General features: G+C 39.8%; 1 protein-coding gene across 1 annotated transcript; it reads right to left on the bottom strand.

Annotated features, from left to right (window-relative positions):
• Positions 1-6432: 6432 nt before the first annotated feature.
• Positions 6433-12445, bottom strand: skor1a (SKI family transcriptional corepressor 1a). Its single transcript, XM_026378791.1, has 8 exons — positions 10697-12445; positions 10039-10123; positions 9866-9937; positions 9643-9705; positions 8565-8639; positions 8347-8421; positions 7671-7736; positions 6433-6530 (listed from the first exon to the last, which is right to left on the bottom strand). The coding sequence occupies exons 1-8, from the start codon at positions 12443-12445 to the stop codon at positions 6433-6435; spliced, it is 2283 nt and encodes a 760-aa protein (XP_026234576.1).
• Positions 12446-13364: the final 919 nt, after the last annotated feature.

The following is a 13364-nucleotide window of genomic DNA, read 5'->3' as shown; positions in this document are numbered from 1 at the left end:
ATCTATCTATCTATCTATCTATCTATCTATCTATCTATCTGTGTCATAGGTTCGAGACACATTTCTGAGAAAGTTGAGAAACATGGGCCCAGATATTACAGTGTTCATGGTGGATGGAGTTTGTTCGTGTATACACAATAATTAGTGAACTGTATCAACTGATGATGATTGCGAGATGTAACTGGAAACTCCAGAAAGTATGTGGGCCTTGAGTTACAGTAAGAACCAGTACTTTCAAAGGTCAGTCATGAAATTTTATGCTTTCATCACCCAACTGCACTCAGTTCCTTCATGTAGCTTTTTCAGGAGATTTTATTGTTTTTGAAACGTGGTTGTGGTTTTTGGTGTAAAATTGTAAAAATGTTTGGCTATAACAGTGTGGACCAAACATTAAAATCTAATCTCTATGTCTTGTTCAACACTGGCCAACACAACATGCTGTATCTCAGTCACATTCATGCAGTACATGCGTCAAGTTTGCTGTGCTGGAAGTACTCACATTCTATCCTATAGTAAAAGTACTAATGTCACTGTGCAAGACGTTCCATTTCTACTGAAAATCTTACTTAAGTAAAAGTGTAATTAGGAAAATGTACATAAGTATGAAATATAAGTATAAAACATAACATTTCAGCAGCTGCTGTAGTGAGCTCAGATGTTTTTGAAGATTTAATATTTTTTATTTTTGGTTTTTCCCCTAATTATTTTCTGTCCATTTATTGTAAAATCTTGAGCTCCTGTGAGAACCCCCTAGTTTTAATTGTACATATTGTTGTGTGTTTGTTAACTTTATAACAAAGGATCATATTTTGTAAAAAAAAACAAAAAACAAAAAAGACCTTAAAATTTGAAAAACACTGCTAATACTGTTTGATCAATGGACAGTGTAAATAACTTAAACATGTACTTTATTATAAATAAATGTACTTGGTCAGGACCAGTTGTGTGTAGCTGTATTGTGTGACACAAATATAAACATAGCCACAAGAACAAACACGTACGGTAAAGTATGTAAATGTAGAGAGTAATTAAGTCAACATTTATGAGGAGAATAAACTTCAGACTTCACAGTCCGGCTGCTTCAGACCAGCTCAAGTGTCTTAAAACAAGATGGAAATCACCACTAATTTCCGATGTGCTGTGCCTGGACTCTGAAGTCTGATCCTCCCACTGGTCAAAGAAGAATTTCCCAGAAACAGAAAACGCTGTACGCCACATACAGCACAAGCACATGTTTTATTTTCTTGTGTGGATCATATTTTCATGTTATGTAACACTAGCTGACTCTAGGACTTTAATGGGAACATAAATCAGCTTATCACACTCTGCACTGATGACTCACCTTTCAAAGTTAATCATAACTTACAAATTCAACCTCACCCTTGTTTTTCTTTTCAGATTTTTTTCATGAATAAGTTGAACAGCAGAAAGATCTGGCGCCTCCACCACTGTCATTATAATCATATCAAAATGTAGGATTTTCAAAATATTGCTGTGAGATGAAACATGGTCCTAATAAAACCTGTTTTCTCAAAGTTCCAGTGACGTTCATGGAGAACTGGTTCATCTGATCAAAACTAAAAGAGCACGATGATCAAACGCAGTGCATCAGCCTGCACATAATGGGTCTGGACTCTGAGGGGCACTGAGTGGATTTTGATTGGCTCCATGGAGGTTTTTCTTTCTTTTAACTTTAAACATCAAGGTCAGTTTACCAATTAGCACGGGAAAGAGGTGTGTAATGTCGCCTGTGTCTCTTGAGGCCGCTTGACAAAGAATAAAATAACCCTCAGGAACGGATTGGAGACTATTACTAAGAATGAGGACACATAGGAGGTTGTTTGACCGCTTTTCACAAACAAAACATTGAGGATTTAGCAGCATTTCTTCCACTGGAATATTTTTTCGGGCCCAGGGCAGATTGCTTTGCAACATAACTTAGATGTTGATGTTGAGAAAAACATGATATAATCCACAGACATGTGTAACCTGGTGATTTAAACCAAGTTACTAATGTCTTCTCTGCACAATCTGTTTTATGTACAGTCACCAAAAGAGAGAGAAGCGTTTGGTGGGGGTATGGCCAGTAGGTGGCGTCCTTTCATTTCAAATGACAGTGAATGTAAAGTAACATCAACTGAATCCTCAGTGTTTTGTGTTGAATTACAGTCGATTTGTTCGTAAGCAACAACATCTTTGCTCACTATAATGGTTTCATACTTTCGTACTGAACAAAAAACATTCCCCATTAGACCACATTAGGCTTTATGTCCAAATCCATTATCACAAAATGTTTGTCCCATCAAGGTTTATACAAAGAATCAATTGACAAACTCGTTCTGCTGCCTGTTTCATTCTGAGAGACTCACCGAGGTTTTATTCTTTCTTATTTTAGTCTTTATGTTTCACCGCCATCTGCTGTGTTGTCGATGGCCAGTGAGGGGCCAGGTGTCTGCTGACCACATATGTTTATACAAGCCTATAATTAATCACTAGTATACACTGCAAATACTGTGAGACAACATGTCCAACGGGAACATAAAACACCATTCTTCTTCATTTAAAATGTCTGATATGGCAGTGTGTGGGTCTGATGTCAGTTTGTGTAAATGCACTCAGCAAACAGCTGAAACAGAGCTGATTACTCCAAGACCACTGTGAGGATGACGGGTACAACACTGCAGTACTTTATATGTAATTTTATATTGTGAAAGTAGTGTATAAATAAACAGACATATAAAAACATGTAGGAAACGAAATCAGAAACCATTTATGGACAATAGAAATGGGAAAAGTGTCAACTCTCAGCTGGGAGAAGTAACAAATATTGTGACTGCAGATTTGAAGTACTTGTACTTTACTTGGATATTTCTATTTTCTTTTCTCTATTTTTCTCTTCTATTTTTCATCACCAGTACATTTAACTAAGAAACTGTAAATTGGACATTTTATATTGCTTCATTACAGTTAGTTTATGGTTATAATTACAAGTCACTTTTTAGTTTGCTGAAACGGGTACTTTGCTAAAAACTAAATTAACAACATTAATAACATTAATCCAAAGACTTTAGTTAAATAATAATAAACAGGGGCCAATTTACAAACAGACAATAAACATACTTGTTTCTCTTGTTTCATTTTGTAGCCAGAAGTTTTGTTTTTACTTCAGAAAAAACTTTTCTTGTACTTGTGTTTCTTGTATATTTCTTCCATCAGTCAACAAACTGCATGCTCAACAAATAAAGGCATCACAATGATACAAAAACACACACACATCCAATATTACCATAAAGCAATGTTGTCGATTCCCTTTTAGTGTAAGAGAGTGAATTATGAGAAACTTTCACATTTTTAATAACTTATTTTAATTTAATTTTTTTTACTTATTTAAATGTTTTTAATTACTCATTTTCTGTGGTAACATGTGATGTACATATTTTTTCATACATGAATCTAGTTTTTTACCAGTGTGTGATCTACACTACATATGACGACAATTTGATAGCATGGCATAACGTTAAAATGATTGTAAAATAATTTAACATGTCAGTCAGAAGGTTTTAGGCCTTAACAAATAACAAATCTCGAAGGGACATAAAACTACTTCATACAGATACAAAATGACCATCATAAGATTTAAAAACTACAGGCTGAATAAAACTACAAAGACACATACAACCATTTATTGAGAACAATCATGAAAACCTCATAGTGCTAGTGGAAAAGTTGGCTGTATGTATACAGATGTGTGTACTAGACACAGATGTGTGTACTAGACACAGATGTGTGTACTAGACACAGATGTGTGTACTAGACACAGATGTGTGTACTAGACACAGATGTGTGTACTAGACCTACTTTCACTGACAAAAACCACTGCAGAAGAAGAATACGTTTATGTCAGTCATGGCTCACCAAAAGGAGCTTTCAGATTAGAAATTGTTGATTTACATAAAGCTGGAAAGTGTTTCAAAGTAATGTCAAAGACTTTAGAAATTCACCAGTCTACAGTTTGGAGAACAATCTACAAATGGAGACTGTGCATCAATACATTATTCAGCACAATGTGAGAATGTCTGTGCGTTAGCTGAAACTCTGTAGAAGTTGAGTGATGCTACAAGACAATGACCCAAAATATCAAAACAAGTCCACAACAGAATAGTTTCAGCTTCTTGACCACCTCGTTTCGGAGTGGCCAAGTCAGAGCCCAGACTTCAACCTAATAGAGATGCTATGGAAAGACTTGAAGAAAGCAACACTCGAGACGCCCAATAATAATAAGACAGAGCTAAAACAGTTCTGCAGGAAGAATGGGCTAAAATTCCTTCTGAACAATGTGCAGGTCTGAACCACAGCTACAGGAAGAGCCTGGTCGAGTTTATTGCTGCCAAGGGGGGGTCAACTAGTTATTAATTCCAAGGGTTCACATACTTACTAACACTATGACACTATGAGGTTTTTACGGTTGTTCTTAATAAACATGAAATATCAGAATTTGTTGTGTTGTTATTTTAGACTAAATTAAATTTGTTATTACGCTCGACTTAGATAAAGATCAGATTGTGTTTATGAGAAATTAATGCAGAAAACAATACAATTTTAAAAGGTTCACATACTTTTTTTTGCCACTGTATAAGATCTAACACAACTAAAAAGAAATGCAGAAGCACCACAATAGTAAAATGAACAAGATGAAAAAACAAGCTACAATCAGCAGCAAAGTGAGTACATAGAGAAAGAAAAGAAGACAGAACAGATGAAATGTGCCCACAAAAGCAGAACATAGACGGGGCATCTCTTTCAGCCTTTGAGTCTATGCATGAGCAGGTGGGAGTGTGGGGGGTGTTGGGGGTGGTTTTACATGTCTGTGCCCGATCCATCCACGCCTGTCACCACATAATGCTTAATGCAATGTTAAAGGGCAAAATAAAAATATAGTAAAGCAGCCAGTCACCCCTGCAGCAGAGCTTTGCAGACCTTGTTAGTATTCAGAGAGAACCAGCTCTGTCATGGAGGGCAATTACATTCAGAGAAAATTAACATTCATTGTGTGTCAGTGACATTATGCGAGTATCTGTCTCAGTATGAAGCATCCAGGGACCGAGAGCCGTGTAATCAATATCTATTAGCGCTCCCATCAGAAGAATTAGATTTCACTATTAGATCAGCCTGCTCCCCTGACTCGACGTCAAACATTATAAGTTGACTGGACATGTCATGCACTGATGTAGCCGCCTAATGAAAGAGATCATGTTGAACTCAAAATACAATAAGAAGAAATATGATCCACATCATGAAGAGTTGTTCTGAGTGGAGGCCAGTAGGTGTCAGGCTCAGACTAGTTACTGAAACAAAAAGGGAGGCTGAAAGCTGGTTTTCACAGTTTATTATTGTTGACATGGGTACATACAGAAATGGGAAACGTATGGGTCGACTGTGTCAGAAACAATTCTCTTTGTGTTGTTTAAAATTACAAACCAAATTCAGCAAATGAGAGAACGTGAATGTGTGGGTGGCAGTTTACACACATTTCATACAGTCTTCCTCTTATAAAAAAAGCCCATCAGATGATAAGAAAGTGTTTTGGTTTCGTCTCGTGTGATCATGTAATGATAGAAAATACCCTGAAACAGAGAAAAGCGTGAGATCACATTTGTGTTAAAATACTCTAAACTGTACATGATATCTATAACTGGCTCGAGACTGTGTGTTAATTATCACTTTAAGGTCCGTGTGACACACAACGTGGTGAAAGAAAACCATTTATTGTTTGATGTCTGCTAAAGTAAGTGCTCATAACAATGTGCTCCATTCAACACAAAGATCCTCGTATTTTCAATAAAAGAATTTGGTATAGGACGGCGTGGTTCAATTCAGAAATGTTGCTCCTTTAAAGTGCTTAACAACACATAAAATGTTACAAATAATTTAAACAATAAATAAAACCAAAGATAGATAGATAAATAACAAATATATGTAAAAACTCAAGAACAAGGAACAAAAACGAAATCATGAGATTCAGTTTGAACTTAATATCACAGTTACACAAGCCATTGCACATCGTCACGTGATATATATATGTATATATATATATATATTTATAAGTATATGTATATAGTGTTGTTTTGTTTTTTCAGAATAGCTAAAGAGCTTAGATTCAGACAGACTCCTTGGTTTGAGTTTTGCAGCTTGAGCTCAACAATCCTTTGATTCACAGCATAAAATGAACTTTACTTGACAGTCGAAACCTTCTCCTCCGAGCACATCAGTTGTGTATCTGTACAGAAGGTTGGAAATCGTTGGGTAGCAACTTGGGGGTGAACATGAGCGCTCTCGAGGCCGACGTGTGTGTGTGTGTGTGAGTATGTGTGTGTGTGTTTTTTTTTTTTTTTTTTGGCTCTGTTGAGTTCAGGTGCAGGGTGGAGCTGAGCACTATGGAGGCAGCAGAGGGGGTTTGAAGTTGCAGGCTCCAGCACACTGACGAGGGGTGAGCATCTTGCAGGAGAAATGGTGAAGGGCGTCGTGAGCTTCTGGGGAGGAACAGGTCCGCCGGTGAGAACATGCAGATGAACACAGAAAACAGTTTCATAAATGATCGTTAAACACAGGACTGTTTTTTATATTTATTTAGATTCATGTGCTTAAAAGTTCAAACTTTTAAAAGCCTCTCACGTGCTTGTGTGTCCATTGAACACTTGGTCATTTTAATTGTTCCCATGATTGGATCAACGTCTAAGAAACCATAATCTGGTCTCAAAAACAAACCAGTATTCTAGATGTAGCTGATTGGTCCACTGATAGAAAATGTATTTAAAAATATGTTGATAATCAGTTATTGTTTTTTTTCTGATCTCTCACTCAGCAGCTTAGTGTTTCTGACTGTTAGCCTGAAAAATAAACATAAATAATAATAAATAATGGGCCATTGAATTATTTTATGACAGTTTACTAAGTTTAACCAGTATAATTTACAGTGTCAGTCGTTGTTCAGTGTAAGAACGATTTCTCCACTGAAGCTATTTGGAGGCTTCAGCTGTGTGAGTCTCACACATCAACAGAGCATCTCCGTGTTTAAGAGGCTATTTAGCACCAAATTTTCAGGACATTGGATAAAAGAGAATTAATATGTGTTAGGAGTTGGTTCATTGACATAAACAGTTGGTGGCACTAATTCTCCAGTTGGAAAATTAGGGGAGAGTTGCAGAGGAAGAGTGAGCAGGAAGATGACTTAATTAAAAGAGCGTCAGTCACGTCACAAACACTAGAACAGCACGAGAGCACGCAATCAAAATATGGCATTAATTTATCATGAATATGACAAACTGACTTTTTCACATTAAACAAGCGTAAAAATGTTCTTAAATTCAAAATGTGAATAAAAATATGTAGATGAAACTTTCCTTTCTTGCTGTACTACATGGAGGGTTAGTAACACACCTTGGCAAAACAGGCAGAGAACAAGAACTGTGGACTTCCACATCTTTTATCTCTGTGTTGAAGAGGAACAATTAAAGTGACCAACGGTGCTTTCAATGTACATGTGTGCACAAGAGTAACTAAATCTCACTCTGATTTATAGGAAATGTTTCATAAAAAGTAGCACTTGCATATTTGTGTTTGTAAAAACAAAATGACGTGTTTGTGTCCCTCTTTGGACCAGGTAAAATTACCTTTTAGCTTCTGCTGTATTGCATAACGAGCCTTTCTCTCTTGGTCCAACTCGCTGCACAAAGTGTCTATCAAAAAAAAAATAAAATGAATAAAAATAAAAGAAAATGGTCAAAAAAGGAATAAAGAGGAACAAAAACGAAAATATGAGCTGCGACGTAGCATCTGAAGTGGAGTAGTGTAATGTATGCTGTTTGCCCTTATGGTATTTAGAGTGACCCCTGTGTGTACTTGAACCCTGTATTTAAACTACTGTAACATTAAACCAATCCTTTAGCGGCTGGCATTAGTTGCAGTCTACTGCATGTAACTGATACAGCACTACATAATGGGCTGTCTATTCAATTTTCCAGAGCATGATTTAGGAGAAAATAACTTTTGCAAGCAAAACAATGTGGTCTCAGGTTCGCCTTTTGATATCTAATAATTTACTCCACTGCAGGGGGAAAAATATGGAGTTTACAGGAAAAAGGCTGCACACAAATTGCCAATAGTTCAATATGCAAGTGTCACTTTTCCTTTCTATTCAGTTTAAAGGCTACTTGGTTCTATTTGCTATGGCCTGCGATATGTTTTTGTGGTTTGAATCTTTTCCAGTAGGCTTGAAGAGCATTGATCTACATCTGCTTTACAGTCAAAATCTATGGAGGCACAAAGTACAGAGTGAGAGACACCAACCTCGAACAATCTGCAGCTGCTGAACCATCTCCTCTCTGTAGGACAGCTCACGCTTCATTTGATCCTGAAAATTATCTGAAGAGTACCGAAGGCCACATCAGATGGAAACATGGTGGGGATAAATTTAAAGACACATTGCTGGATTCAAAGGACAAATGAACTTGTTCTTCTACCTTAAGATCTTAACAAAGATAAAAAGCCATTTGTCTCTTTTGTACCTTTTAAATGCTGGAACTCTCTCTCCAACTTTTTCCTCAGTTCCACTTGTTCTGCAAGCTGCTTCTGCAGCTCCTCTGCAAAGCAAAAGGCCAAAACGTGTCAACACCGACTTCTTTTGATGTGCTACAAGGAAACATCATCATTCACCCTGAAACGTTGCCCCATCTGACTCAGACAGCGCTTCAGAAAAGCAGCAGGGTTTAGATTTAAGGCGCCATAATGCACCATGCAAATCAGCAGCAGCATCAACTCAAATGTCTCTAAAAATCGTAAAAGATCCCTATTTTTCTCAATCCTCATCAACCTCTCATCAATTTGATTTCACTTATTATGATATATTTGGAATTTCTGCACATAAAGATTTATGTCAGGCCAGTTAACCGACGTTCAGTGCGTTTACATCCTCGATAACAACCCTTTCTGTGCTTTCCTCTCGCTCGCTGCCACAGTAATTGCCATGCATTGCCTGGAGGTTGAGACGATAATAATGGAGTCCCTGGGTTTTTCCAAGCGTTGTAAAATAATTAGCTGCCGTGCCTCGCGGTTATGGCTCTGTTCGTTAAAATATTAATAGCCACTAAACGATTTCCTCTTACAATAATAAGTCAAAACTCCCACATCTCGTGATTAAGTGGTTAACAACTATGGAAACACTTTAGGCCTACAAATGTAAATTCCCATTTAGATTTTGGCACGTCATCTCTTCCAGGCCGTGGGCAAAACAAAAATGAATAATTATATAATACACACAGGGCCTGTTTTACACCTATTAGAAATAACAAGCCTGGACAAACAGGCCAAGGTAAATGTGGGGTTATACAACCACAAATTCAGCCTTATTAGAAAATAACATCTGCGTTTAAACACATGGAATTTCTTACATTTAAAAATAACAAATACATTTACATCATAATTAAAGGTGGAGAACAAGCCGAGTCAATTCAGTCCACACGTGTTTGTTGGCTGGAGAAACTAAATCAGAATGAAAAGAGGAATAATTACTGATGATAATTAATATCACCTGCTACACTTTCGCCTCTCTTTTATTTCCTTTTGAGCCTGAAAACAGCCTCTTACCTTTCGCCATGTTCTCCAGGTCTCTTTCATGAACGCTGATGTCGATGCGTAAAGATCCATCGGCTGCACAAAACAAATTAAATAAAACACACGATCAAACCTACAATTCATTCATCTCTAAGCCTCAAATGCTGCAAAAGAAATAAATTGAAATAAATTGAAGCAGCTGAGAGGGATAGAATGGGTGGATATGTTGAAATGTAATGTAATAGAGATTTAAAACCTTGTCTGTCCTTCTGCTCCTGGTAGGATGCTGCGTTGTGCTGGTTCTGGATTTCAGACACGTGATGAGCGCCTAAACATAAACAAGTGACAAACGCTGTTTGAGTAAAAGACACAGAAGACGCCTTCAACCTGCACGAATAATCAGAAATGAGTACAAAAAAGAATAATTACTGTTGGATCTGCTGCTCGATTGTTTGGAGCCAAACGACGGAGGCTCGTTCAGCAGCTCGTGTCGGTCCTTTTCATGGACGTACACCTGTAAAACGAAGCAGACACTCGAGTCTAATCACACACAGCAATTATTTGTCATTTACTGCGGTTCTTCACATAATTGAGGCCCTTTTTTCTTCAAAAAAACAAAAAAAAAAAAAAAAACAAAAACAAAAAAAAACAGGAGCCCTGCAATTTCAAAGATGTTGAACTGAGTCCTTAAAAACCAGAATGGGTTTGTAATGAAAAACCATTAATGTGGTGACAAGATGTCCTAAAGCTGGACAGACACAGAAAAAGCGTTTTAGGAGGAATACATGTAAAAGAAATCTGCATACATGAGGGAATACAGCTGAAGTAGGCGACACAGGACTGATGCTTTGCTCAGCAGCACCTCGGCAGAGCACTGGGCCTTTTTTTATTCGTATTAATATCTGCAAATTGTGCCTTTCAGATATAGATTTGGATTTTTGTAAATTCCAGGCCAGTTGATCTTGATTACATTTTTATCGCCCCCCCCCACCCCCCTCCTCTATAAACTCATATCATATTCTCCACTACTGCGACAATTCAACTTCCCCCACGGGGATCGTTAAAGTTTCATTTAATCTAATCTTACTTCATGAAGAGGAGAGCTATTATGCATCTGTCTGTCCTCATCGGATGACCCAGTGTGCGCGGAGTCCTCTGGTGATGCCGCTGCAGCTCCGGGGCTGTTGGCGTCAGACTGCTCCTGGCTCTCCTCAGCACCCGAGGACACCCGGTCGGGCACAGGGGAGTCACGCTGGTCCTCTCCTGGTGAGATTCGGATTGACTCCTCCTCGTCTTGTCCCCGATTGGACTCCACGTCCACGTCCTGGTCGTCATCGTCCTCCACACTGTCCCTGTCCGGTGATATCGATCTGTAACTGGAGCTTTCGCTGATAAAATCCGGGGACATGTAGCCGGGGCGCACCCCGTAGCTGTCCCGGCTGCCGTAGAGTTTGGCGATGCTCTCTGCATCTTTGACCACAGGTCTGAAGGCCGAGATGTAACTTATTTTCCTTTGGGGGATCTCGTCTCCAGACTTGTCCTCGTCGTTCCTGGTGGAGGACTGGGAGCTGGGACAGCGCTCTCCGCCGTCAAGCTGGTGGTGAGGGTGGTGGATGGTGTCTTTGGGTGTGTTTGAGCCCCGGTCACTTTGGTCCGATAAGTCGAGCTCGCCCTGCCGGATGCCTGGCAGCTCTGGAGGAAGTTTGGGTGGAGATCCTGGGTAGGGGGGCATGGGGAGGCCCCCAGCTGTGGGCCAAAACATGGGGAAAGCGGGGTAGAGGGTGTCTTTCGCGCCCGGCCAAAACACCCCGGACACATTGGATTTGTTTGCATCAGCCACACCGTCGCTCTTTTTCTGACACAGACCATAGCTGGGGAAGCCATAGGGGTGGTGGGGGAACAGAGGTGGGGGGATTTTTTGAAGCATGCCAAAGCTCTTGCTGGGCACTGGGATGACCGGGTAGCTGCGCGCGCCGTTCGCCAGGTTCAGGTTATTACTCCCCTGATCGCTGTCGCACCGTAAAGTTTTGTGAGGGATTTCAGGAGAGCTGGTTTGAGCCAGGCTGGACGGGCCCTGTGATTTCATCGGTGAGGACATCCCCGACCCGCTCATGGGCAGAGTCCTCTTTCTACTCCCCCCGTTGAACATGGCTTTTACGTCCTCCCACGCGTGGTTAATGTCCTCTGATGGTTTTTTCTCCGTCAGCTTCAGGTGGCGTCTCCACGAATTGAAGTTGGCCGCGTCCGGCTGCAGATACTTGGACTCCGAGGTGCGGTGCGAGTGGAAAATGAATTTATTTGGGGAGAAATACATGTTGCAGAAGCTGCATTTGATGCACTTTGCTCTGGAGCTGTTGTATCTGGCCGGTATGAAGCTGCCTCTGCAGCCCCAGGCGCATTCATGACACACGTCAAATGCGAAATTCTCTGGTAGCTTTGGGGGGCTGTGCGCTCCCAGGAACGACTTGCAGAGCCTCTCGGCCTCCCGTTTGGTGATCATGCCGCAGCGCCTGGAGGAGATGGGCATGGCCCCGGCGCGCCGCAGGAGCTCCAGCTGGACAGGGGTGCACTGCACACAAGTGATGCCCAAAGCGACCCGGCGGTTGTGTATCTCGTTGTAGCTGTAGTTTTTCAGCAGGGTGTTCGAAATCTGCGCCAGGCAGAGCCTCTCCTTACCGTCTATGACCAGAGAAACGATGGGCACCCCGTACAAGGAGGTCTCACTCACTTGGTTTGGTTTAAGGGAACTGGAAAAACTCTGCGTGTCCTGTTTTAAACTGGGGGAAGAGCTGGCGTCTCGTCCCGCTTCTCGAAGCTGTCCGGGCATCGACTCCATTCCTGGAAGCCTGTCAATCAAAGAGAAACCCGAGTGAACTAGAGGCCGCAGGCAAAGCACAAGATCTTCAACATGTTCCAAATAATCATTTGGATAGAAAAAAATATCACTGACAACAGATAAAAGGGAACTTTAATACGATGTAGTAAAAGAAAAGTTACACTTAATTAACTTAAATGAACATTTTAATCCAAATAAAGATACATAGGCCTAAATAATTATTAGTACTATTTTAAATAATAATAATATTATTATTATAATAATAATAATAATAATAATAATAATAATAATAATAATAATAATAATAATAATAATAATAATAATAATAATTTAAAAAGGAGCAAAAATAACTAACATCAGGTGTCAATAAAAAAGTGAAATCAAACGGCGTCTTGTGAATTATTTCTCGTATCTTTTCATTCCTCCGTGTATTTCAGGTGTTCCCCCTCTCTAAGGTTATCCGGTTTCCTGTACGGAGATGGATCTTCTGCTCCTCTTATCCTCAAATCGGCTCAGCACTTATGGGCCAACTACTTAAGAGTCACATAAGATCTTTAGACCCGGATAAGGACAGAAGGAAAATGCAGCCTGAGCTGCGCCAATGCGCTTAGCGGAGAGGAAAAGAACAACTATAAGCTTCTTTTCTGGTAATTACACAGATCCAAGCGTGCGTCTTCGCATTGTTAATAAAAGACTAGCCCTATATATAATTAAAGCTTCAGCGCAGATTAGCCGCAGACAGTGGCTGGAAATGAGGCTGCAGCAGGCCTATCTCACGTTCACCTGCGCGTATTTACTTTTTGCCTGCGGTCGTTGGCACCGCGAAAACAGACTTGAAGTAGGAACAGCCCGCAGCTGCATCAATGATTGATCTCAGCATCCGATGTGAATAAGAAAGATTTAGTGTGACTGACAGCTG

This window comes from Anabas testudineus, chromosome 3, assembly GCF_900324465.2.
Source record: "Anabas testudineus chromosome 3, fAnaTes1.2, whole genome shotgun sequence".
In the NCBI taxonomy this organism is placed as follows: Eukaryota; Metazoa; Chordata; class Actinopteri; order Anabantiformes; family Anabantidae; genus Anabas; species Anabas testudineus.
This window is presented reverse-complemented; position numbering and strand designations above follow the sequence as displayed.

Coding starts and splice junctions, on each gene's coding strand:
- skor1a (XM_026378791.1), bottom strand. CDS start 12,445: ATGGAGTCGATGCCCGGACAGCTTCGAGAAGCGGGACGAGACGCCAGC. Junction 9,938..10,038: donor ATCGAGCAGCAGATCCAACA/GTAATTATTCTT, acceptor GTTTATGTTTAG/GCGCTCATCACGTGTCTGAA. Junction 7,737..8,346: donor GCAGCTGCAGATTGTTCGAG/GTTGGTGTCTCT, acceptor TTTTTTTGATAG/ACACTTTGTGCAGCGAGTTG.